General features: G+C 45.3%; 1 protein-coding gene across 1 annotated transcript in view; it reads right to left on the reverse strand.

Moving 5' to 3' along the window:
- Window positions 1–27,407, reverse strand: part of COL23A1 (collagen type XXIII alpha 1 chain) — a 172,014-nt gene that overhangs the window by 20,319 nt on the left and 124,288 nt on the right. The window contains exons 3-5 of the mRNA XM_030504860.1: window positions 25,779–25,823; window positions 17,966–17,973; window positions 14,430–14,456 (exon numbers count right to left, since the gene is read on the reverse strand). Coding sequence (XP_030360720.1) covers window positions 14,430–14,456; window positions 17,966–17,973; window positions 25,779–25,823 — 80 coding nt within the window. The remainder of the gene's footprint in view (window positions 1–14,429; window positions 14,457–17,965; window positions 17,974–25,778; window positions 25,824–27,407) is intronic.

Raw genomic sequence — 27,407 nt, forward strand, 5'->3', positions numbered from 1 at the left:
ACTGCTTCCACACCCAGGTTTCCAACATATGCTCACGTGCAGATGTGCTGGGCTGAAACATCTTCCCATGTTACAGCCCTGTAAACCAGGAGGACCCACCAAAGCAAATGTAGTTCAAACTATGGCATAACACAACGATAAAGCATCAAAGTGTTCTGTATTCCTTAGGGAACTGATTAGGGTGAACCCTTCATAGTTCAGCTTAAATCTGTGATGGTGAAATTGAGCAAAAAGAGAAAGATGGCTAAGAGAAGCCCAATGGCAGCATTAAAAACAGCATCCTTCCAGCTCACAGCTCTGGCCATCGATAAGGAATAAATCAGTCTGCAGGGGATGTGGTGATGGGGTTTAGGATATGAAACCCTGGACACACACAGCTTTGTTAGGAAAATGAGGTAAATCCAGGTAGCTGAATCCTGGGCAGGGCATCGGTACCTGTGTTACAAGGACTGGGGGACCTGCACAAGAGATGTCCACCTGAAAATAAATGGGGATTTCTTTACAGAGCCCAGGTTTCTGAAGTGACAAACATCAGTTATATTGTTCACACGATGTGCATTGTTTCTCATAAGGGTCTAGCAATACACAACTGCTAGGGAGTGGTAATGAAAGATATAAATGAATGCAGGCACATCTGTTAATGCAAAGTCTTGCAGGTCACAACCGAACTGCTACTTCTCCCTCTAACATCCCTCCATACTTTAGGTCACCTCAATCCCTTACATTATAACAGCTGGGAAACACATCGGGTCCATGGAGCTTCTTCCTGAAATTATGATTATTTGAGGCAATTCACCTGATGCAAGTCTCTGAGCTCCAGAGGACAAAATGTGGGCCCTGAGCACAGAACTTGCACCACATTCAACTTCTCAAAGGAGTAGAATCCAGATTTTTTTTTTTTACTTTTTTAAATCTACAATGCCAATTCATCAGCTTTTAGCTATTCTTGTATCAGTCCACAAAGGCACATCCAGAAGGAAAAACAATGGCCTATTCAAAGGATGTTTGTTTGAGGGAAAGCATTTAACGCTTGAGAGAAACAATACCCATTGGGCTTTCAAAGAGGCCCTTGGCTAGCTGTGCTGCTGAATGGACAAGACTAACTCAGACTTTTAAATGTCTTCTTATTCTGGGCTGGAGATTTAATTGACTGAGGTCTACCTGCCCAGCCAAATGTCTACATGAGCAAAGGGAGGGTTTCCAGCCAGAGGGTTGCATGTGTAACATAGGAGAGAGCATCTGAAATCTGGGCTTCTGATTGCCTGCAACTTTCAGGAGCACCCATGTGTTGAGACTGTTATTGTCTTTTATTTGACTTCTGCTCCATGTCATTTTAATTAAAGATGAAGCAATCTTTAGTTTATTTGATAAGTAAGAAACAGGAAAACAAGTAACTCCCTATTCCCCAAGTCAAAAGCCTCCTCTAGAGAAGTTTGCGTTTTGGGGGGACAAAATCGCTTAAATGATCAGCACAAAGTCTAAGAAAAAGGTGAGTTTTCTGGCCACCCCATTACAGCATCAGAGCGGCTTCACGCTGTGCTTTTTGCCCAGGGATAAACTTCACTCATGCCTTTCCCCAGTCTCGATTACAACCTTTCGCTCCAAATCACACACAGTGATTACACTTGACATAATTAAATGCTCACTGCATTGAAAGGGGATGAACTTTCTACTTAGGACAAACTTGATGCTTTAAGACAAGGCAGAGAGAAAATTCAACCAACTTTCCTCAAAACATGGTTCTGACTAAAACCATCAGTGCACCGGCCAAGTGGGACAGAAATCCATTGATCCTGGGTACTCTGCGGAAGATGACATTGATGTGGTCCCAGATGACATCATTCAGTGGTCACCATTAGAACCCATTCCTAACTGGTAATCCACTCAGATCTCATTTTCTGACCATGCCAGAGCAGAACTCAGCTGAGTGATAACTGCAATTACTCACCTTGGCTTTACCCCTCACAAACTGTAATGCAGGCACATGGTGCTCCTGCTGGCATAATGACTTAAACCATGGTGCATCCCCACCACCATCGCCTGGGTGAGGACATTATTTATATAATGATATATATTTTGATATACATTAATGGTGTATTATTTAACAATACATATTTATATAATGTTGCTGAGATTATAAACACAGGTCAGAAAAGACACTGGGGCTTGAGCAAAGCTTGTTACTATGTCATGTGCTCTTACTGCACACCTTGGTTTGGCCATGCAATATTTCGGTTTCAGAGGAAGGGGCATGTTTTAGGTATGTTTTAAAACAGATTCTGATTTTGTTCCACAGTAGAAGCTCAGAAATCTTGGGTCTAGCACCAAAATGCCACCTCTCACTGCAAAAATGAGATTCGCCCAACACTGAGACCAGCTGAAGGCTTGGGAACAGGTCTGAGTTCACCAAAAAGGGAAGGCGTAAAGCTTGCAAGCTCCAGTTCACATGCAAAAGCTCTTCTAAGTAATAAGCATTTTCCCCATACATCTCTCATCCCTGGCTCACAGCAAGGCAGGAGCCAGCCCAGCTAACTGGCCCTCTGCCTTCCTCCTCCAGTGCCATGACTGCTGCTGGCAGGGAGGTTCTTGCTTTAGCAGCGTTACAGGAGTTTTAAGGGGAGGGAAACAGATTATTAAGAGGACAATCCTGAGTTGGGAAATCTTCCCTCATGGTTATTTTTAATGTTTCCTGCTCTGTTAAAAATTAGCGCAGGCTTCGGAAGGAACCCTGCAGTCAAACTTTAACAGATTCAAAGGACTGCCTTCAATCTCTGCCTCTGTGGTTTCAAGAGATGGTAAAATCTTACACTGGAGCAAGAGGAAAGTGTCAGAACAAAAAAGCACGGCGATATTCTATTATCCCTGTGAGGGGTCATTGAGCAGCGTGGTTTGGAGGCAGGGAACAGGGTCCATCCTTTCCTATAGGCTATGCTGTAAATCTCTGCCAGTGGGGCAGCGTCTGCTGGCCATGAGGCTCCTCAGCACATTGTTGTATGAGAGAACAGCTCTAGTGAAAGCTGTGGCCAAGCACGTCCTGCCAGAGCCGTCACAAGGAAAGTGGAGAGGCAGCCAGGTTGCTGTGGCTCCTCGAAGCTTCCCAGATGAAGGCAAAGGAGAGAAGAGGGATTGAGAAATGAAATGTGAGTCCTCTGAACAGCCGAGAACCACTGGTGCAAATTGTGAATGGAGTACAAGAGATGCTCTGGATGTCGCCTCATCCCCAGTTATCGCTATCTCCTTCTCCCTTCCTCAAGTCTTCAATGGACAAGGACCAGAAGCCCTTATAACAAAAAGTTTCCACTCCATCCAATACCACTTCTGCTACAGTCATCATTTGCCCTTCCAAATAACAGCATTTAAATATATTTAAATATATGTGAAGAGATAGACTCCACGTATGAAATCAGTCATATGAGAAATTATCCTGCACACACACTGGCTGCAATTGGCTCTGAGCCCAGACGAGTCCTTGGTGGGAGGTTCCACCAGCATCTGCCCTGACCTCTGGGGTCCCCAATATGAGACCCCAAAATCATGTCAGCCTGTGGCACGACACAGCATTGGAAACATTCCTACCAAAAGCTGTCTTGTTTAAGCATTAAGATCATTATAATCATGATAGCTTTATGCTTAACTTTATATACAGCACAGATGGTTTCACTGGACTGGGATTGCTGCACAAGAGAACAGCCCTGCACTTAAAAGGATATATACTTTTTCCAGCATGAACATGATTAAGAACAATCTTTTGTTCATAATTTTCTATTTCTTTGTTTGAAAAAAGCTATTTCAGTATTGTCCAACACAAATCCCCCTTTGGTCCATGACTGCATCCAAACCTGAAACCACTTTCTCATTACTGGGTGATGGGCTTTTCTTCATAGAAAAAAATCAAACAGTTCTAAAGTTCTATTATAAGCACAAACCAGCCATGTCGATTATTTTTTCATGTTTGTAAGACTATTTGTTTTAATTTCAAAAATAAAATTACTTATGTCATACATCAGTGTGTTTTCCTTCAATATGGAATTAAAGAATATTTGAAGAGGGAAGCTTGGCTAGCTCGGTTGTTGCACAAGGGATAGTGTCTTTTAAACCTATTTTCTGGGTAAATCAGTAAAATGCCTTTTTTCCCCTCTTATTATTTTTCTTCTTTTCAAAACCACTGAAGAAAGCAGAGCTCCAAAGAAAGCCCTGACAAATACCCCGCTGCCAGATTTAACAAGGAAGCCATTTACACATGACATTCACCCAGTTTTCCATGAATTAAGCTTTAAATACATCCAACCTTTGTGATTTAGCTCATACCTTTTCACAATCACAAGCACCTCTGGCAGGTCAGATCCCCCCCAGCCATAGCAGAAGGTAGCTCAGGGGCTGCTCTGACCAACCCAGGGATGCTGCCATCCCCCCCAAATCAGCCTTGTGGCCCCTGCACCCTAACCGAGGCTAACAGCAAGGCACTGAGACCACAGCATTCTGCACACAAGCACCTACAGGTTTATAGTCTTCCCTGAGATGGCAGCAAGATGCCACAGAAGTAAAAGATAAGCCAGACGTAAGTATTTATTTAGCCACTAAGTTGTATTCCTGGATCAAAAGCTACTTTAAATGTCAGTCATCACTAGCACATTTAGCATGAGGTAAGAGAAGGAGTATTACGGATGGCAGCTCCTATATGGGACAGCTCTGGATTCACAGCACAGCAGAAGGCACTTGTGTGACAAAAGATGCTGCACATTGTTTTCATTCAATTTCCCTCGATACACCAAACCCTACATGTGGTATAGCACAAGATGCAAGAGGGCTCGGAAACCAGGCACAGCCACTTCAGCCTGTACATATGTATTACCCCATGTGCTGGGCGTACACCACTTTGGAGCACAATTCACTACCACCAAGTTTTGGGAGTTTAATGGGAAACCATCATCTGGTTTGGTTCTCTCTCCCCTCTGTTCCATTTGCTGCCACCAAGCTGCATGGCCTCAGAGCCAGGCTCTCCTGCTGGGCTAGAAAACCCTACTTCATTTTACAGAGGAGGGCAATTAGGGGGTCCCCCAAAATCCATCTCCCTGCAAAACCACAGCCCCATGTGTAACATCCAACCCCAGTCTTGGGGGGCACCCTAATGGGGATGCTCCAAGCAGTGGGGTGAACTGAGCTTCCCTTGCCCATGGCTGTGATAGCTCTAATCAGTTTCCCATATTTCTTTCCAAAAAGGCCATCTAAGCACCCCCAAGGCATTGCCCACAGCATCTGGTGGGGCTCAGCATCACCAAACCCCTAAAGGCTCCTCTGAAACATCTCTTTGGGGGGAATTATGTCCCCCAGCCCAAGCTGGCAGCAATAAATCCCCCAACAGAGGTGTCAGGCAAACAGCAGCAGCCTGATACAAGCCAGGTGTTCATAAACCAACCCAAACCCACAACTCTGTGTTCTATTCAGAACAAAGAACTGTACTCATTCTGCTGGGCAGCCCTTGCTCATTCTCTGATGGAAACAGAGCAGAAAGGAGCAGTAGTTTGCTAAAAGCTTCACCCATAATGCAAACCAGACTGCGGGGCTCCGCAAGGGAGCAGCCACCTCAGAGGCTGGGCTGGTCCATGCCAGGGATCCAGTGGCCCAGCAGAGCCCATCTCCCTTCCACAGGCCACGAACACTTGCAAGGATATCTGAAATCCTTGGGAAATAGAAACAAAACCAGGAAAAGAACCCCAAATCCTATCCTCAGACTGTTAATGGGGCAGTGCTGGGCCCTGCCTATAGATCAGTCCTCCTTTGCATCACCAGCATGGGCTTACCAGAGCTCTTCAGTTCTCAGCTGTCTTCCCCAACATGCCAACCATGTTCATCAGGATTTTGTTGTGGAGAAAAGGGATCTTTTCCCCTGCAGGAGCTGCCTCTTCCTTAACCCCAAGATGCACCTTCTTCCATGTGTTCGCAGAGCTCTCTCCTTGATTTCCTGAATGACTTCCCAAAGATGCTCAAGAAAACACCTGGAAGCAAATCTAACACTGACTGGTCCAAAGCAAACGCTGGGCTGGAGCTGCACAGATGCTGCTTGGGTTTGCGAGCAAGTTAACTTGGATATGCCACAACAAAGATGGTTTGTTCCCTCCTCCCAATGGAAACTGCTGAGATTCCTGGGCAGGCATGCCCGACCAGCTTATCTGCTGCTGAGCATCATTTCAGTAGCAAAAGCTCACTCATCTGTGCATTGCACCAGTTTTCTTCCAAAACAACAAAGTGCTTTCATGGAAGAAAGAGTCCCCTGACTTGTCCCAAATTTGAGGCTTAAATGAGTTCCATGTGTTCTGAGCAACTGCTTGTTTCAAGCATTTGGTGCCCAATTGGGTTTTGGATTCTTATTTTTCAGATGTCCAACTATGCAAGAGAAGATGGCCTCTGGGGTGGGGTTGCAAGTTTGAAGTTGGTAAGCAATTGTTTTGGAAGAATATTGACATTTCAAGCAAATACTTAAGCCTCTTACTGCCTTTATACTCATTCCACATCAGTGCCATCCATGGCTGACAGCTGCTGTTTTGATTACCTCTCTTTTGTGGTCAGTGAGCAAACTCCTTGGTTTTTCTCAGTTTTCCTCTGCCTACAAGCCAAGCCTCAGCACCACGTGGCTGTGCCCAAACACACTGGAAACAGAGATGCAGATCCACCAGCACTTGCACTTAAAGTAGGGAACCAGAGGAAAAGCAGCCAAGAAGCCAGAAACCAAATCCCTGCCTCAACCAGGCATTGGGTGGTGAAGGAGCTTTTCCAGATTCCATCCTCACAGCTTTCCTTATCACCAAGCCTCCCTCTGCACGACCTAGGCTTGGGATAAGATGTCTAGCTGGGTCCAAGTCATCACCTGAAAAGCCATACACAGCCCATGGCAGAAATTTGCCTGTGCAGTATAGGCAGAGAAGTTCTCCTTGTCGTTGTCATCAGCACCTTCACCAGACCCTCTGCCCTCCCTGGCCAGAGACACTGGAACTACAGCAGATAAACAAATGCATCTGCAATTCCTCTGCTGGGTGGGATAAAAGACAACTTTTTATTTTCCCTGTGGAAGAATTACCTCTAAATCAAGAGAGAAGTCAACTGCTGCCACGGAGAGCTGGTCTTTACAAAATCATTGTTGTCTCCACATCAGAGAGCCAGTAAAACGGATGTAGCAGGAAAATACGCTGGGTCTGCTTTCCCTGATTAAAGAGGTTTTCCCCTCCAGGCAAATAATTACGTGGATTGGCCACAAAACTGATATTAAAATAAAAGGAAAAAAGACTAGAACTATGAAGTTGGCCTTGTAAAATGAATGTTTGTTACTTCTGTCTTTTGGGCTCTCACTGGAAGAAGTATGCGTGCAAATGACTTCATTCACAGGAGACGCTCCTTGAAGTCTGAATGTTTATGAGTAAACATATTCACAAGAACAAAGGACTGAACCCTAAATTACAGTTATGACCTTCATGAACATACCTAAGAAAGCCCAATAGCTACTTACCAACAGAAGCCTTCATTTTGAGGACGGATACCAATCACATGACACAGTATGTGAAAATATCCAAGTCTAGTGATGCCAGATGTTAAATAAGAGATTTTCTAATTCTGTGCATGCACAGCCAGCCAAAACACCCATGCAGCATACAGGCACTCCGTGTCCATGCATGAGCTACCACCCAGGGCCTGGAAAGCATCTGCCTGCTGTGAAAAAACAGGAGAAGTTTGAGATCCACATGCTCTTCCCTACAGCCCATGCGATCTCACCACATAGCATGGTCTCCCATATCTCACATGGGATTTCTGGCAGCCCTCCTGAAGAGTTAAACCACTGTCTGCTGTTCTGATTTGGGCATGGAACAATCTTGAGCTACTCACGACTCCCTTCTGCAACCTCCCCCAGGCTGCTCTCAGTGTGCCCAAGCAGGAGTTGGAGATTATTGCATAGATGGAAGCATCATCAAGGCCAATTCCAAGCTACTTCTACAGTTCTCCTGTAAAAGCTGTTTATTATTAATGTCATGTCTGTTTTTCTGGTGTTGCTGTTTCTAAAACGCCCAAGTGCACGTCTTGAAGCTTTTTGGTAAACTCTGAAGGACCACAATGGGATGAAGGAACTACCACCAGGAACAACAGCCTTGGGCACGTGTTCCTTATTTCCCACACATCAGCCCGTCTGCATTCATAATGCATTTATGGGTCACACACAAAAAGGTTGCACAGGCTTTCCCTTGCTAAGTTATCTAGACTAACTGAGATTCTGAACTGCTGAGGGGAGAAAACTCCTAACTCTGTTAGTTATGGCCAAGCTCTGGAGCTGCGACCAAAGGCACTGCTACAGTGCTCCACTGTGCTGGGGTCCTGTGAGTTAAGGAACCAACTTGCCTTCTGCATGTGGTTCTCCATCCCACATGACATCCTTGTCTCTAAATTGGAGAGACATCAATTTGATAGATGGACCACTCGGTGGATAAAAAACTGGCTCGATGGCCGTACGCAAAGAGTTGTGGTAAATGGCTCGATGTCCAGTTGGAAACCTGTAACGAGTGGTGTCCCTCAGGGATCGGTGTTGGGACCGGTCCTGTTCAACATCTTTGTCGGTGACATGGACAGTGGGATTGAGTGCGCCCTCAGCAAGTTTGCCGATGACACCAAGCTGTGTGGTTCGGTTGATACGCTGGAGGGAAGGGATGCCATCCAGAGGGACCTTGACACGCTTGTGAGGTGGGCCGATGCCAACCTTATGAAGTTTAACCAAGCCAAGTGCAAGGTCCTACACCTGGGTCGGGGCAACCCCAGGCACTGCTACAGGCTGGGCAGAGAAGAGATTCAGAGCAGCCCTGCAGAAAAGGACTTGGGGGTGTTGGTTGACGAGAAGCTTAACATGAGCCGGCAGTGTGCGCTTGCAGCCCAGAAAGCCAACTGTATCCTGGGCTGCATCAAAAGAAGCGTGGCCAGCAGGTCGAAGGAGGTGATCCTGCCCCTCTACTCTGCCCTTGTGAGACCCCACTTGGAGTACTGCGTACAGTTCTGGTGTCCTCAACATAAAAAGGACATGGAACTGTTGGAGCGAGTCCAGAGGAGGGCCACGAGGATGATAAGAGGGCTGGAGCACCTCCCATATGAAGACAGGCTGAGAAAGTTGGGGCTGTTCAGCCTGGAGAAGAGAAGGCTGCGTGGTGACCTCATAGCAGCCTTCAGTATCTGAAGGGGGTCTACAAGGATGCTGGGGAGGGACTCTTCCTTAGGGACTGTAGTGGTAGGACAAGGGGTAATGGGTTCAAACTTAAACAGAGGAAGTTTAGATTAGATATAAGGAAGAAGTTCTTTACAGTGAGGGTGGTGAAGCACTGGAATGGGTTGCCCAGGGAGGTTGTGGATGCTCCATCCCTGGCGGTGTTCAAGGCCAGGTTGGACAGAGCCTTGAGCCACATGGTTTAGGGCAAGGTGTCCCTGCCCATGGCAGGGGGGTTGGAACTAGATGATCTTAAGGTCCTTTCCAACCCTTACGATTCTATGATTCTATGATTCTATCTCCCAGACATCAGCTCAAAAAAAAAAAGACATTTGGCTTCACTTTATGTCTTGAAAATTAATTAAAAGCAGAGTTTATATCCCTTACAAGTCGATTTCCAGCTATATGTATTACAGTGGATAACTCTGGATTTACAACACTGCAGCCAAAGGAAGATACCAGCTCACTGTGCAGGGCTCCCAGAATAAAGCTTCTGAAGATGCTGAGGTGCTTTCCTCCAACAGCTCCTTAGCATGAGATGGACTCAACATAAGAACAGGCTGCACAAGAGTATTTCAATTTTGACTGAGCAATTATTTCCCCAGAGGCATGCCAGGACTGAGCAAAGCCTGTTATGTGTTTCTCCTTTACCATAAGTCTATTAACTGATTAAATTGGTGTAGCTACTTATCATTAGAAAAGGACGCTATTACTCAATATTGAATTGTTTTGAGTAACAAGCTGCATTACTTCTTAGCAGGCAGAACTTGAAGCCTGTTCTCCCCACCTTCCCTAAAGGTTCCCATCATTGCAAGAGACTGCCAGGACCATGCCTGGGCTCTTTCAAGCAACACACGAGTGATTTACAAAATTCAGAAGGCAAACGCTATACACCAGAGGAACAAAATGAACACCACTCTGCTCAACTAAAAATAGATGCTAATATTCAAAGGAAAATGTATAAAATAGGAAACGACTCTGTTTCATATCATACTTTTTTGCCTGCAAAGCCTCTTCCCTGCTCTGCTTTTTATTAATGAAGACATGCACATGAAGTAATTCCTCTCATTAATCAACTTCATTCCTTAGGTTTCTTCCCACTTGAAGTGACAGCCCTGCATTCGGGATGTCACGTAGCAGCGTAGCAGAGACTGATTTTAGGGAGGGATGAGTAGCAGAGGCAGATGAAACTCTCAAGAAACAGAGACTTTGGCTTCGAAAGGCCTCTCCAGTAGATGGGAAGAGGGAAGGGAATGGGTTCTGGTGAACCGCAAATGCAGCATCTCAATGGGAAAGAGAAGAAATACGATGTAGGACAGCTGAGGAGTTTGAAGGCAAGTATAAAACCATCCCCACATGGGGCAGCAGAAGGAACAGGGGCAAGGCTGCTAAAAGCACCACCCAACCTTTGCTTCTCCCCTCCATACACTGACTCCATTAAACAGCCACATAACATGAAGATCCTCCTGCACTGAAAGGTCAGCTGCAAAGCTTGGCTCTTCCATCTGCTCCTCATTTGGTCTTTTCCCCTCCAGCCTTGCTAACGTAAGCAGCTGAAAGCCCCGCTGACATCAGCCCTGTGCATGGCCAATCCCTCTGCTCCCCTCCTGGCTTTACGAGGACAAATGCCCCCCGACACACTGACGCACTGACAGCACATCAAGCTGATGTGCTGCTTGCCTCAGAAAGCATGGCTCGGGACAAATCCCAGGGGATCCTGGACCCAGCGCCTGGATCTGCCCAATAAGAAACACATTTCCATCGTTGCAGTGGCCGCACATCTGCTTCTGCTCTGCTCCAGCTCGTGCAAAGCCAAGCTCAAGCTTCAGGGCTTTGGTTTGGGGATGGGTCGGGTGGTCTTTTGGCACAGGTTAAAGGTGTCATCCAGATTTTCCTCATCGATCCCACCTAAAGGCTGCTGTCATGTCTTCAGGAAAGCTGGTGATGGGAAGCCACCAGCAAGTCACTGAGCAGGGGGCTGCAGACACAGCAACGCCACCAGGCAGGGTGAACCAAAGGTAGAACAGTTGCTCAGGACCTCGCCCAGAAAACTGTCATTTTCTCTCCTGAACTGCTCATTTTGCAGCATTTTTACCACCAATTTTTCCTTAGAGACCACTGCATCTCTAATGAATCAGTAGAACCCTGTAATCAATCTGTAATTACCAATTAATCTGGGATGTCTGCATAAAAGAATCATTTATCCTGTAGTTTTCAGTCACTGATGCTGCCGGTTCATCCCAGAACATCATCTACTACACACCTACGTGGTACTCCAGCCCATCACCACCAGCACAAAAAGCCAGAGGAACATCTGATATGGCAAAGGTGCATGTATGGCAGCATGAGCTTATAACTCACCATGGATATCAAAAAGCTTTTTCCCTTAAGCTGCCCCTGATATCAAAGAGTTCACACTAAACTGTTTATCTGCACAGGCTTTGTCCTTCTGTCAAATGTGGCTGAAATGGGCCAAGTTCAATGGTTACTGGGAAATGAGGAGAGAAGATGGACCCATGAAGCCCTTAGCTCATAGGAACCTACACTGAAACTCCAGCTGAGGTATATGCTGTGATCTGTGCTCAATGGGATATCAAAACCAAGTCAAACAAGGCTGGAAAAGCAACAAAACCCAGTATTCTTTACAGCTGTTACGATAATGTTAGTAGAATATGCCATAGGCCTAAAAATAGAAACTAAATCCTCTCTGAGGTTTAAAAAATAATAATAAACCTACAGAACTTCATAAAGAAGAAACTGTTTCTGCTGTAAAGTTTTATTGTAAGGCACAAACCCCTCCTCTTAAGAAGTTAAGTATCAAAGTATTGAAAGCATCTTATAAAAGCCCTTTTCTCTTCGGGCCCCATCTCCAGAGCTCTGGTTCACTTCATCCCTTCAAAGCTTCTACTGCTTGCAGCTCGGTTATACACCAGCAGCTCACAAATAAACTCAAAGCACTGTTAACCAAGAGATGTCCATCTTTCCCTGGCACCAAACACCATCTAATATCCCCTTGCTGCTTCTGCATTTGTACCACATCCACCTCCTGAAACACCTCAGTTTATTTGATCACCCTGAAGGGAACTAAATTGAATCAATTTGACTACACAACTGGATGTAATAAAGCCTGTCCATACATAAATATGTATATACACACACATATATATACGTAAAATAAAGCCTGTCCATATACTCCTGCTCAAGCCTGCTTTATGTTTAGTTTATAGGACTCTCAAGCCCGCTTTATGTTTCGTTTCCTTCCTCCTTCAGGTATACATATTACTTTGGAATGCAATTATCACCACCTCCTGATTAGATAAAGCTAATCAGTGTAGTCACAGCCTCGTGGATGCAGTAATTCAGTGTTTGCTGGGTTTGGCTCAGCCAGTTTTGCAAAGTCAGGAGTAAGACTGCAGGTCCTGGGGGGAAGGAGAGAGGAGGGAAAACCCTTTGGTGACATTAAAGTCATCTTCCCAGGGCGGACGCGGCAGCATCACTGCGAGCCCCTGACACCATCCGGGAGAGCTGGAGCAGCACCAAAACCCCTCACCAGGAGCTGGGCACAATGCCGGTGCATCATGGTCTGTCCTAAGGAAAAGTCACTGTTTCTTCCCAGCATTACTGGCTTTCAGAGCTCTGCAACCAAACCACAGGCACAAGCTTTGCCAGAGTAAGACTAACACAGAGAAGAAGGGGACAAACCTGCCATGGGCGCCACTAAGCCAGCAGTGGTTAGCCACATCCCGCAGGAGCGGAAAGCTGCCCGAAGATTGTTGTTAAAGAGCCCAACTGGAGCACAGTCTCCCATCTCAATTCCTAATAAATTAAGCTTTTAATCTCCGCCAGTCCACTCATGCAGGTACCGCCTGAGGGAGACAAACCCCCTGGAAACCAGCAGCCCTGTTCTCTCACAGGCTTCCCCAGCGCTCCCTCTCACTCAGCTGAATTTATTCATATCAATTGATGGAGATCCAAGTACTTTTGTCTTACAGATGCAACAGCAGCACCAGCTTGTTCTGCAAAGTTAACCCCTTTCTGCGACTGCTGCCACTGGGGAAATGCTGCTGTCCTCCCCAGGCAGGCTCATAGGGATCCAAAGGAAAACTGAAAACAGCTCTATTTCTCTTCCAATACTCCTCCCTTGAGCTCCATTACACAGAAAAACTCAATTGATGATTCTCTGGTTTATGGGTATTCAGAGGGAGCCGGACCAGGGCGTGAGGTGGCAGAGACAAGGAGTGGGTTTTCCTAATATGCTCCTTCGGGGAAAAAGAAGAAAAAAGGAGGGGGGGGAAGGCATTAACTCCAACTCCACAAGAAGGAGTTGGCTAACTACTTCACTTTATAAATGGAACAGCAGGGCAAATAGCCAAGCAGCTCCTTCCAGAGCATCAGGCGACACAGGACTCACTGCATCCATTCAAATAGCAGGAGCAGAGTTGGAAACATGCTATGAACACGGAGGATCTACACAATGATTTTTACCAACTCATTACACCAAGTACATGCACAGGAGTTGCTCCTTGATGAGCCGTCAAGCCCCTCAGAGCTAGAGTACCACAGCCATCAAGGGCATTAATGGGGACTATGGGAGTTGCCGTTTGGGATCTGGCTAGAACAAGGTCTCCCTCCTCCTGCAGAAAGCAGCTCAGAGCCTTTAACAGCCCCAACAGCTTTATTTCTCCCCCAGAAGACACCTCCCCTCTAGCACAGTAACATGCCCATGGGCATGCGAAGGGCAGTGACTGCTGAATTACTTTTCCTCCTCCTCCTTGCCTCTGCAAAACCTCTCCTTGCCAACAGGCTCAGCAGGACACCTCTGCTCCCAAGGAAACATCTTTGGAGATGGGCAAATGAGGAGCTCTTTCACCAGTGTCCCCAAATTTGGCCATTTACAGCTATGAGTGGGACAAACCCCAAAGCCTTCGCTAACCTTGCAGTACAGTGAACTCTTAGGCAAGAGTGTGAATAACACCATAAGCTCAAGTATTTCACACCCATAAACATTAACGGAGAATATACTCAGGCTCCTGTGTTTTAGGGCTAAATCCCTCAAAGGCTATCACTAATCAAGAGGGAGGGGAAAAAAGGGGGGGAAAAAGGAACCAAGATAGGCAAAGAAAATGAAGTGTCATGGAAAAGATGGAGAGGACTGCAGAGCAGAGGAGAATTAACATAAAAGGAATAGCAGAGTTACCGGGTAACCATCACGTCCTGACTGCCCCTGTGGTGGGGGAACAAGTGAGATAATAAGTCAGTCAATGCACCCATAGCAGCATGACAACACATAGCAGCAGGCAAGAGATGGGGCCATCGGCCATCTCTCCAGAGAGACCTCTCAGGGTAATTTTCCTATCAGAAAGGTCATGCCTATGGCATATTTCCCCGAGATTTCCATCAGCTACTTACCGAGGCTTTTGCCAGCTCACCCCATCCCTTCTGCCTGTGCTCAGTCCCTGCTGGCCCTGAAGCCATGGATGTGCACGCGGTGCACTAGATCCTGGCCATAAACCTGCCCTGGGATGTGGTACCAAGAGGTATGGGAACACCCAGGAGCTGGGGACAGGCTGGGGAGGTGATGGTGCTGGCAAGCCAGCAGCCAGGACAGCCCTTCTGCCCAGGAGCAAACACTGAGCTTCAAATTCCTATCCCAGCACTTCACTCAGGGAAGGCTTCCCCCTCATAGATCCATTAATTTCCTCACGGATACAGTTCTCCCAGCTCACTTCTAAGCTTTGCTTTAGTTTGCAGTGAAAAGCTGATGCTACGGGGAAAGACCTTAAGTTGCTACTAACACCTGCAAGATCAGCAGAACAAAACACAACCCATTCAGGATATTTCACCTTTTCTGCTCTCCTCGGGGGGTGGTTCCCAAAGGTGTTTACAGCTCGAGCTGCCATTAAACACGCTGTGAGCTACGGCAGAGGAGCCTGCTGCAAGCCAGATTCCCGGGAAAGAGCTGTTAAGTATTAGCTGGTACACAAGTAGGCAGTAAAGCGTGTATCTGGTACAGCAATGTCATCTGCTACCATAAACATTGGTTATGTCAGCATGCTGTGGATATACAGTCAGATTCATGTATCTCTTATGACATGAAATGGCTCTGGCAGCCCCCTTACTACCACGCACAGGGGTTCCCCCTCTTGCTAAGTGCCCCTGCAGCTTTTAATGCCTCCTGCAGCACTACTGATTGAGCCAGAAACAACACTGACTTCAACAACCACCTATTTAACAAATTACAGTCTTGGGATAAAGTGTACAGTGAGATTTTTATGGAGACGTATGGCACTGGAGCACACATAGATAAATAGGAAACACTTGTAACTCCCAGCCCTCGCTCACTGGTGAGTTCCCCAGCCAGCATGCTAATACATAAAGTGTTGTTAATATCTGTGACTGTAAATGTTTAATTACAATCTGTGGTAAGTCTACCCTTCAATTGTAGAAATTTCCTACCCAGCATGTGATTTTAATACCCTCCAAAACAGAGGGTTTATAGCACATCTGAGCAGAATACCCCTTACTCACAGACAGGACAATCAATCACCCAACAGCCACAAATCCTGTCCCACAAATTCCAATAATTTCATACACACAACTAGCTTATGACAGCCAAAAAATAAAATACCAGAACAACTGCTACTAGGGAACAAGAGAATTGAGGATAGAGTTTTAGCAGAGTGCAATGCTATACATGTAAGATGTAATCGATTCCTTATGGCCAAAATCAAGACACAGAAGAAACTAATAGAGTTAAACACAGTACTGTTGAAATAAAATAATATTGTGGTTCTGTGGGTTCTAGGACTTTTATTATTATATATTACGTTTAAAGAAGTCTCTGGCAAACGCTGCTTATGCTAAAAATGCAGGACTTTAAAAGACGACTCCTGGTTTAGCCTAATTTAAGATGGGCAAAGGGGAGAGGAGGAAAATAAAGGTCTTGTTTGTGTTAAATCTCCCCTGTGCTCCTTTTGCAATTCAATAGTGCCGTGGGAACCAGGAAATGAAACCAACTAGAGACAAAGAAAAATTAATAGTGCACCATATGTTGCCGATGTCAAATCACATCCAATAAAAGTGAGCAGAGAGCACACGTGAGGAAGCATAACCCAGCCGGCTGCGTGTGGGCTGGAAACAGCATCTGAGCAGGAGCAGAACCGAAATGGTTAAATAAAGCCTTTTAAATAAGCCAAAGCACTTTAATCAAGAGGAAAACATCCCTTAAATGATGTACATTTGGGGTTTTAAATAGGCAGTGTCCTCTTCACTTGTAACCTGCCAGGGGCAATGGCAAGTCACCTCCCGATGGTGCTCCCGCAGAAATTCCCAAGTCAATCACGGAACCACTTTTTATTTGGGTTGGAGAGGCTGTGCTGCAGTTTTTAACTACAGAATATTTACAGGAAAATGAATTTATTGACAGGCTACATTTCTGAACAGTAACTAAGAAGAAAAATCCATTTATCTGCATTTCTCGAGCCAGAGTCCTGGGTTTATTGCTAATGTTGGGCACAACTTTTAGAGCAAATTCGTTCAGATCTCCTTGGAGGATGATTGAGCCAAAGCTGTTAAATCTTAAATTTTCCCCATTTGCTCCTTCAAAACCTGGCCAAATAATTATTTTGCTTAAATTCCTCTTAAGTCTTTACATTAAAAGATGAGCTTGGAATAGAAGCAAAAATGCAAAGGGCTGAAAGCCATTGACTAAACCCAAATGCAGAGCTGCCAACCCAAAAGAACCAAAGCCATGGCACTGTGAAAGCCCCCGTGCTTCATGTGCCTTTCCTTGACACCTCTTGGATTTTAGCGTGATTTCAGAACCGGAAATTAATTAGCCCAGGCATAGTTAGCAAATTTATGTTTCCTGAAATGATCCCTTTTCAACCCAGCAAGGCTCTATATGAAGAAAATGACATGAAGAAACATCTTAGTGCCATGATGGAGAAGGAAACATGTGACTGCAAACAGCCTGCACCTCTCCTGGTCCTCTGGGGGAAGGTAGAACACCAGAAGCACCTAATGCCCATAATTTCATTTTTAACAATCTCTCAGCAACTCAGAGGGCACAAATGAAACTCTGCATTCTCACTCCAAAACCAGCAGGAGAACATCAGATTTGGACACAGTGGTGGCACAGCCAAAGGCACGGCTGAACATTTGGAAGGAGGAGTTGACACATTTTCAACTATTACCTTTTCAAACAGCAAATTCCTCATAAATTCTCTGGTTGCATTGGTGGGAATGCTCGTTATTCTCCCCAAGACTTCAAAGAGAAGCAAGCAAGCTATGGCTTTTCCCTCTAGCCCCCCTTGCGAGCCTACTGAACCCAAATTAAATGATGGAAACACAACAGATGAGAAAAGCAAGACAGAGCTCTAGAATCCATAAACCCACTAACATTAAAATATTAGTACAGCACTTTCTGCTAAATGGAAGCAAGTTAAAGAACTCTTTAAAGGGAAAACTCTTTTAACTATTTTCTGGGTTTAAGATTACTGGAAGTCCCCCGGGGCAGCAAGTGAAACATTTTAAACCTTCCCCCCCCACCTTATTTGTCTACAAACGTGAAAAAAACAGCAACAAAAAGCCCACCAGCATCTGGTACCAATTTTACTTCCCGACACACCTCTACCAAATTATGCTGTGCTTTTGCAACACTGAAAGGCTGGGAAAGAGCGGAAGGGGAAGCCTTAACTTTGTTGATCCAACAGTAAAATCCACGATACTTACTGCAGGTCCTGGAAAACAAAAGAAGAAACAAAGAAAACAAAAGTCACTTCATTACAAAGAAAATGTATAACCTGGTAACACAGCACAAAGCAGGAACCAAAATCAGAACGATTCAGTACTTTTCAGTTCAATTCCAATGGGATGACTTCCCACACACACTTAACACCATCTGCATCCTCCCATTATGGAACCGTCTCATCCATGGTACTGGCACAGCAGTACTTACAAGGGATATAAAACCACTTTTTCTTAGTGCGACTTTGTTCCCTTTCCCCGCACGAAACCCTGGGCATGTCACAAGGCATCACCCATGTTCAGAGACTGAGGCTTCACGTGCAACCACAGAGCAGTGCCAGCAAGAAGCAGACACAGCTGGAATTTTATGAGCAAAAAGTGCATTTTCCCCATGGAGCTTACTCTTCAGTTTATGCAAGGGAAGCTGGAAATACACTTGCAAAAGCCAAAGGAGCGGACCAGTGCAGTGCCGGGGCACCCAGCAAGGATGTTGCTACAGCTGCCACAGATCCCAAATGTCACCGTCATTTGGTCTCGATCCCTCCCTGACCTCAAAACAGGCCACACAACCCCACAGTCCTGCATCAGCTCCACGTGGCCCCTGCTCAAGTGCACTGCTATGCTCAGAGGCAGCTGGTGGGCTGAAGCACATTGCCCAGGGAAAGACTCATCACATCTACAATAGGCTTTGGGTAGCGGTGCCACAGTCTGAAACTGTGATTAATAGCAGTAATAAAAATAGTAAATCTCCCTGTATTCCCCTGTGGTGCAGGGACCTTCACTGCTGCCACACTGATTTCTGCAGCGTTCCCACCGCTCACCCAGGCTGGTGCTGCACAGAGGTGAACGCTGAGCCCCTAATCTAATGCAATCCACATTTCACTCCCGTTTGCAAGGCAACCTATAGCTCGCTGTTTAGGGCTTCTTCATGCTCCATTTCCTGCCTGATCAAAACCAGAAACTAATCACAATTAAAAAAGAAAAAATGTGGGAAAAATTAAAACGGGGAGGGAGGAATAAATATCAGCTTGGTTCATGTTGTATTACTCAAGAATATAAACCAAGAAGTGTATTTCAGGCTAATGCCTTTTTGAGGTTTTCGAGATTTGTTTAAAAATTAAGACATTGAAAAGTTGAATAACAAAACCCAAGAAAAACCTAAGAATAAGGACTGAAAGCAAGAAGCAAGTAACAACAGGCAGCGCCTGCTGCCAAGAATTAGCCCATTAACCTGCCTTTGTCAGCTTAACATGGTCAGCTCTGCACAAAACCATGGCCAAGCACCCAGCCAGCGTGCAGGGGAGGAGACAACCTCCAAATCTCCCTCCATGCCCAGAAGCCTGTTTTCTTTAGCACTAAAATTCACACGGGCTCTTAGCTTGCTTTTCTTGGTTTAATTTCTTATGAATACAGAAGTCGGTGGCTCTATGCCAATTTATTAACTGAGAATCATAAACCTGATTTATTAACTCACTTATGCCAAGCCACCCACAAATCCCCTTTTGTAGAAAAGTCAAAACTAAGTCTCAAATAAGAAGCAGGCAGGAAATTATTTTAATACGGGATTTCGATCATATACCAATTATAATCTCCTTGGAATTCGTTGCCTTTTCCTATTCTCAGCTACTGTTCTTCTCTCAACACGTGCAGGCAAGTGCTCTTTTAAAATGCTTTCCTCTCAAATGCAGAAATCAAAGTTGGATGGGGAAGGGGTGTCTGTGTATGCAAAATAGGATGCTCTCCATCCACATCAGTGGAGTCATGCTCATCTTTAGCTGTGCTGTTGGCCAAACTGGGCTAAAGATATCTTCATCAAGGCATAAAGTTAAACCTATTGAATTAATCTTTCCTCCTCCTGAGCACAACACGACTTTCTGGATCACTGAACATGTTTTTTTCACAAGCCAAGCCACGAGACACTTGTTTCTTATGGAAGAAAGTCAAAGATTTTGCAAGCCAATGACAAATCCCAAAGTTAAGCACATACCCGGGGGGCTGCCCCCCCCCAGCCATCTCCTTGATGCAGACGCATTGCACAAGAGACATACACTTCTCAGAGAAATTTGCCAGAATTTACTGCTAATAATTTTAGTGAGAATCAGTTTGGGAGCTTCAAAGGAAGAATGAAACCGCTTAGAAATTCTTACGACAATGAGTAAAAGTTGGAAACAGCCTGTGTGCATTTAAAACTCCTTAACAAATTAACTTGGGGGCTTATTTCAGAAGGAAGAGGAGAAAGGCAAAATAACCTGCTAATGCAGAGGTTTTGGTCTATGATTGATTTGCTCTAAGCAAGGGAAACGTGCCATGCTTTTCCATGACCTGCAGCCTAACCCACTGCTCTACTGCTATGAATGAACCTCGTACCTGAGTCTTCCAAGGCATGGAGATATTTGGAAACACCAAGAGATTCCTTAAGAACATGAACAGTTGTGCTAGCAGGAGGTGAAAATCAAAACTCATTAAAAATAAATGACCCAGATTTCCTCATAGACTAACTAATGTTATTTCATACATAAAAAGACCTAGTGGGTCACAGTGGCATCATCCCCAGCAGCACACAAACATATGGGAAATGACCTGTCAGAGTCATCTATTTCCAAGTATTTTTGCAGCTTGGGAATTTTGGAATAAGCTACCATTTCTCTTTAGTCTGCAAATCATTTATCATGCAAGCTTCCCACGACAGGAGAGAGCGCGGCCAGGCAGGAGAAACAAAACCAGCCAGGCCCTTCTAACAGCTCAGGAATAGGCAGAGGGGACTTGGCTGCTGCCCTTAACGGGCAAAGAATCCATGCCTAAGGTAGCTACAGACATCTGTGGCCAGCTGAAGACTTAGAAAAATGATGATTTAAAAGCCATATGTATATATACACATACACAATATGTATATACATACAGTTATTAATCCAGGATGCTATAAGGGGAATAACATAGGCAATAAGGAAGGAGGACAACTGCTATAGTCATAGGAAGTCGCAGATATTAGTTCTACATTGGTCTGAAAAAGGGTATTTGTCACTGAGGGCTGACCTTAATAATCCCAGTCTGTGCCTCAGCACTGGTGTGCACAGGGAACACTATCTCCTAGCAGAGAGGCTCGTTATTGAGGGCAAATATGGGACAGATTAGCTCTTTTGCCCCTGAAGTTCAGTAGAAGCCAAAGCAGTCTTGGGTATGAAGGTGTATATGTGCAGCTCATCATGGGAAATACAGGGAGCAATGAAAATCCCCAAATAAATACAAAGTTCTGCCTGATTTACTCACATACACACACTTACTGAAGAACTACAACTGTATATTTACACAGTCTCATGGCTAAGGGGTTTGAAAGGGTCTTAATGTGTAAAATACAGGGTTTAAGTACGTGCAGGGCTGGAAGAGAAATAACATTTCTCTGCGTAGAAATTGCTTTGCTTTTGTTCCTTAAAAAGAGCTTTAGATTCTTCCCTGTTCCAAATTGGGGTATTTCTGTAAACAGAATAGCTATGAGAGAAAAACCAAAACCCCACAAACAAACAAAGCAAATCCAAACCCAACCAAACTCCAAACACACCCCACAAAAAGCCCTCTTTGAATCAAAACTTTGTTAGAAATTCAAACTAAAGAAACAGTTGTAACGTAATGCAAGTTTAGAAACCAATATCAGCGGGGTGGGACAGACGACTTTAATCCCATTTCAACCATCTCAAAACCTTTCCCCTACAAGTGTTCTTGAAATGGAAAAGTTTTGTAAACAAATTTTTTTCTGCCAGAAAGAGCAATTTTGACAGGTCAATATTTTCCAGTGAAATCATCAAAAAATGCCCTTCTGGGAGTACCTGTATGGGTGATTTTGTGCCTAAAACATCCAATGTTTATTCCCTTCTGCTGATGCAAACATGTGCTACCCAACACTGCAGCAATCAGCTTTGGGTGTCTGTGCCCAGAACCAGCTCTTCCTCTCATGAGGAGAGCAGAGACATACCCAGAGACTTCCCAGACTTAACATTTCAGGTGTGTTTTCTCCTGCTTTTTCCCTTGAGGGATTTTGAGGTTCAGATCAGGTTTTGGATCAATCTTCAAGCCAGGGGAAGAAAGCAGCAAGCCATTATGAGAGACATGAGAATCATCTCCCACCATCTAGTTGTGCAGACACTTTGAACCAATACTTTAACTAAACGCCCAAATCCTGGATCCCATTCATCCACCCTTCAGGAACACCCTGGTACAGATGGATCTTGGAAAACAAACAAACATAAAGCCCTGGGCGGGCTGCATGGCTGTGCCCCATCCTGCTCACGAGGCACCAGCTGGCAGCAAGAGGGGAAGCAAAACCTCCCAGGTTCCCTGCTAAAATCAGTGTTATTTCACAGACGCTCACTCCAGCAGTTGAACTGTGTCCTCACTGGGACACATCATGTTGAATAAATAAGCTGAGATGACATCACACATGATTTTGCCTTTGGCATGGGGAGAGAACTGTATCTGAGATGTGCAGGCTGGCTGTCAGGACCAACCACAACTGCTAGTGCTCCAAAACCTTCCACTTCATGCTCAGAGAAGGCTGCAAATCCCACACAAGGTTGTATTAAAATGTAGTTTTCGTTTTATACACCAACTGCTCACAGTAGGTCTTCAAGGCTGTGCTTGCTTTCAAGTTGTGCAAGAAACCACTGATGCTCATGAGCAGGAATAAGGATGACAGGACTTGTGCGTTGGTCGTGGCAGGAAGGGATGGAGCTTGGACTGGACTGAAGAGAGTCCAGTGAGTGACAACTCTTCAAGGATGCTGCTGGTGTGAATTTCCTCACCTCATGATAGAAACAGCAGAATAAATTGGTTCTTAAAAGTAGTTTCTTCCATACCAATGGCACTCAAGTGACTGTCACTGCACTGACTCAATCCCTGTGATCACCTCTAGCACACGTGGCCTGTTGTTTCTCTGTCTCAGGAGGCGATGCCCATGGGGCCAGATGATGACAAGAGTAAATAAAACGGGTTGGACAGAGCCATTTGGCTCAATTACTCCCTGGTTTGTTTAGCTGGGCCGATAGCAGCAGAAATGCTCCCCCAGGTACCTGGCCTGAGCTCAGGAAAGAGATGCCTGTGACATCCATGCCACCATGGGAAGCTCAAGCTGCTGCCAGAGATGTGAAGCTCAAGGAAAGGCCTGGGTTTGGGGCAGCTCCCCCTGCCCACAGGCTCCCCGTGGCAGGGGAAAACTTGCTGTATTTATCCTTCTTTACAACAAAATAAACCAAGCCAAGTCCCAATGGGACCCGCCACATGCCCTCAGCAGCTGCCTGGGGAGGATCAGGAGGCAGCAACGGTGGCTGACCCTCACATTTTGGCAAGTGCTTTTTGAAGCACATACAGCCAGGCTTGCCCCATTTCCAAATGGTCTGAATAGTTGTTTTTTTCCCCTAGAAATGGTTTAAAATTAATCTTACGGTACGGTGTCTTTCTATGGTAGAGAGCTGTTGTCCCTGCAGGCTTTCAGGATGATGAATTCTTAGTTTAGAGAAACAGAGCTGCTGGATTAATCTTTTCTTTATCTGAATCCATCACAGCAAAAGAAAAAACAGTAAAATTCAGGCTTGGTTTAAATCAAGAGGAGGGTGTGATTTAAAAGGCACGGAATGATCTCTTAAAAGCTTCTCTGCTTGTTTTTAAGAGTTTTGAAAGTTTCAATATGAATCAGAAAGAAGTTTTTCAACATGACCATTTCAACAACTGCCAGAAAAAACGCTCCCCTTGGCAGGGCTGAGACCAGCACTGAGCCTTCTGGCTCTATAACAGCATTTGTCTGGAGGCTGTAAAGCAATAACCACACAGAGTCCCTGGGGATGGACACTATCGTGCTACGCAAACAAAGTTTTATTCACGTTTATCAGCTGTAGCGAAGGAACAAGGACCTGGTTTATGTGTGGTCAGGTCCTCGAACAAATATAGGAATATATATTCAAGCTATCTGAGAAAACAAACATCTGGCAACTTGGCCAAAACCAATATACAGAGGGACGTCTGCTCTCCACGTTCCTATCTGCAGTGCAGCAGAGCAATCCGTGGGGCTGCATTGCACTAGATGGATTTAACTGATGTGCCCCATTGAGAGTGTCTGTGTGTGCACTTTGTGTCTGCTGCAGTGTCCTTGATTTTCCTCCATAGTTGCAGAAAAGTTCAAAAAGATCATCAGTTGTTATGAATGACTGACTTTTTTCTTCTTCTTTTATAATGCTTGCCTTTCTGCTGGGTCTGCATTGATTCCCTGGCAGCCTTCCTCTTTATCAGAGGGATGCTCAAGTGGCACTTGATGAGCCACAGCACGAGGCCAAACACTGCTTTACAAAAGCTCTTGCGTGAAATAGGGAGAAGGGAGTGAAGGGCAAGGGCATGCTGAAGCTCAGTGCTACCTCTCAAACTTTTGTATGGACTACAGACACATCTTGGACAATGTTTACATAAATGCCTGCATATAAATCCCAAATTCCTTGGCTGACCTCACCAGCTGCCCTCAGATGAATACTGAACTCCACTGTGCTCCTTAAAGCCCTCAGAAATGCTTAAAAGACAACAAACAAGAGAATCAAAGCTACCTGATGGCTATTCCTACAGCCCAGCTGCTAGTGAAAGGGGCTTAATGAAGCTGGCTGGGAATCTGTTAGCGCCCCAAGTTCAGTATCCATCCCTTGGCCATAAGTAATTCCTGATGCCTCAGGAGCAAAAGTATATCAGAAAACACATAATGCACTGTGAAATACCATCAGTGGAAGAGCGAAGGGAAAGGGCTGCCTTCCACAGGGATCAGCCTGTGGTCCACAGCACACACCCCCTGATTTCCCCAGAGTTAGAAGAATTGTTTAAAATACTGGTGATCAGAAAGTTATGGTGCCCTTTCTGAAAACCCAGCTGGGTATTTGCTATAGTGACAGGCAGCAGAGAACAGCCTCCTCGCTAAACAAAGATCTACCCGGTCCCCATTCGTTCTCTCAACATTCAAGAACTGAAGATCCAAGGAGTGTAAAATTTCATCTGCTGCTTTCCAACATGCAGAGGCAGTTGCAAAATCTGTGTGGATTTCTAGGTACATTCCTGCCTGTTTTCCTTAGAAAGAGCAATGCTGACCACATCTCTCCCCTCTCCAACAGCACTTCAGCCCTAACAGCAGAATGTAAACAGCACTTCTGCCCAGCTGAAATGGGATCTGTGCTTTCCCATTTCACAAGACAGGAAAAACAACAAAACCACCATATACCAAAATGAGAGAGGCATAAAATTAAACAGCTCAAATAAAGATTTCCATTGAGATCAGTCTGTGGTTTCACCCAGTTTGAGGGCACACTGAGCGCTCACGGGATGTACCAAAGCCTGGTGGCTGAGGTTTGGTTACCCCCAACTCTGAAATGCAGACACCATCCATTACACATGTGGGACTATCAGGCAATACGTGGGCACATCCACATGCAGGGAACAAGACAGATCAAGCATGGCTGTGGGGTTTCTATGTTTGTGTACTAATTCACCGTCCCACTTCACTGTTGGATGGGATAACATGGGTCTGAATGCTACAAGGGAGCAATGGAAGGATGGATAAAATATGAAGCATCAGCAAATGTTTTGAGTTGGATTCTTTTTCTGTTTTGTTTTGGTTTTTTTGCTATAAAAACCTCTGTATCCATCATGCAGGGCTGTGGGAAGCCCCCATTCCACAGCCCATTAGACGAAGGTGACCAGCATCAGTACCAAAAGGCTCCCACACAGCTCACTGACACCCCTGGGGTACCCAGCATCATTATTGGGGCAAGGCGATGCTTACCTGGTTCTCCGCGCCGACCGGGCTTCCCTCGCCTCCCTGGAGGGCCTGTGGAAAGCAGAGAGCAGAGGGTTAGTGATGCTCCACAGAAGGGGACCCACCATGTGTCCTTCCCTTAGGATTCAGACCACCTCCTGTCTTCCACTCTTTCCCAACTCCCCCAAAATCGTAGTCTGCACATTTAAATACCACTTGTTTTCCACAAAATACATCATTTTGGTGAAAAAGCTGAGGCCAGGCTCCTAAACAGGTTTTGAAGTTATTGGTGTTGCCCACATAGTAACGGAAACCAGGTCCTAAATCCTCCAAAATTCCAGAAAAACCTTTGCAGAGTGGCTGGCAGTCCATGAATGCTGCAAACAGCTGTCACAGTCTTGCAAATCACAATATTTAAAGTATTAAAATGAGGAACAGAAACATTTTGCTACCAGTCCTTGAGTCGGGAAACGTTTCTGTGCAGACTGCTAACACAGCCGAGATCTGACCATACATTTATAGTTTCAGATATAAAACCTGCTTGTATCCCTACCTTTCTGGGTAGCAATGGCTAAGTGATCGACAGAAGACCATCAATGACAAAATACCCTCAATTAAGAAGAAAAGGGCACTCAAACAGTAAACACGGATGCAGAACACTGCTCCAGCACACATAGAGCATCCTGGTCCCCAACAAAGCCGTAACGCCGTGTCCTTCATTCTGTTAGCTGAAGTGTTGTAGACCTCCTGCCACTTTATAGCCTTCTGCAGCAGGTCAGCCAGCTCCAGAGGAGCGTTTAATGGGTGACAGCAATGTTAACAACAAAAAGCAAGAGCTCACTTTTCATCTGTGAAACTACAACTGCTCCCTCTCCTTTCTACTGCCTTTTCTATTTTAAAGGCTTTAAGGGAAAAGGATGATAAAACAAGTGCATTCCATATTTCTGCACTCTTATCAAGATTTCCCCTGCTGTATAAACATTTCTGTTCCCAAACGTGTAATTGCATCTCCAGCCATGGCCTGGAGATCTCCTCTTTCCAGTTACTGTACAGCACTGCCTCTCACCAGCCCATTTACAGATCTTGAGCTCCAAGCCTCACTTGCTGCTCTCTCTATGGGGTTGGCAACATTTGCTCCCTCTAACCTCAATTCAAGCTACTCTGGAGAGAAACCACACCACTGATGAAGCACCTCAGAAACCAGACTGAGCAATTAAAGCTAATCTACCTGCACCACCCCTCTTGGCTAATGTAGCGGTCTGACGCCCAGGCAGAGCCTGAGACTCAGCAGGCTTCAGCCCTGGGGTGCAGGGGGCTGCTTTAAACGCCATCCTTGCCTAATCCTCTGGTGTCTTTTGATGGACTCCTTCTGGATGTGTTTAATGTAGAGTGATGATTTTGCTTTACCTCTTCTGCTAGCAGCGGTGAGAAAGCAGAGGGTTTCTTAGGAAGGAGGAAATGTCCTAATGAAGGTGTAGGAGAGGGAGGCCAAGTTTTTAACCAAGTGACTAACGAGTTGGTAGCGATGCTGTTAGGCAGTCTAGAGGAGGGCTGATGTTGAAGGGCGAATGCACAGAGCTCCCACATAAAGCTCAGGTTGGGGCCTTTCAAGAAAGAATGTGAGAAACTAAAGATTCTGTATAAAAAGGAATTTAA

This window comes from Strigops habroptila, chromosome 12 (genome assembly GCF_004027225.2).
Source record: "Strigops habroptila isolate Jane chromosome 12, bStrHab1.2.pri, whole genome shotgun sequence".
Lineage (NCBI taxonomy): Eukaryota > Metazoa > Chordata > Aves > Psittaciformes > Psittacidae > Strigops > Strigops habroptila.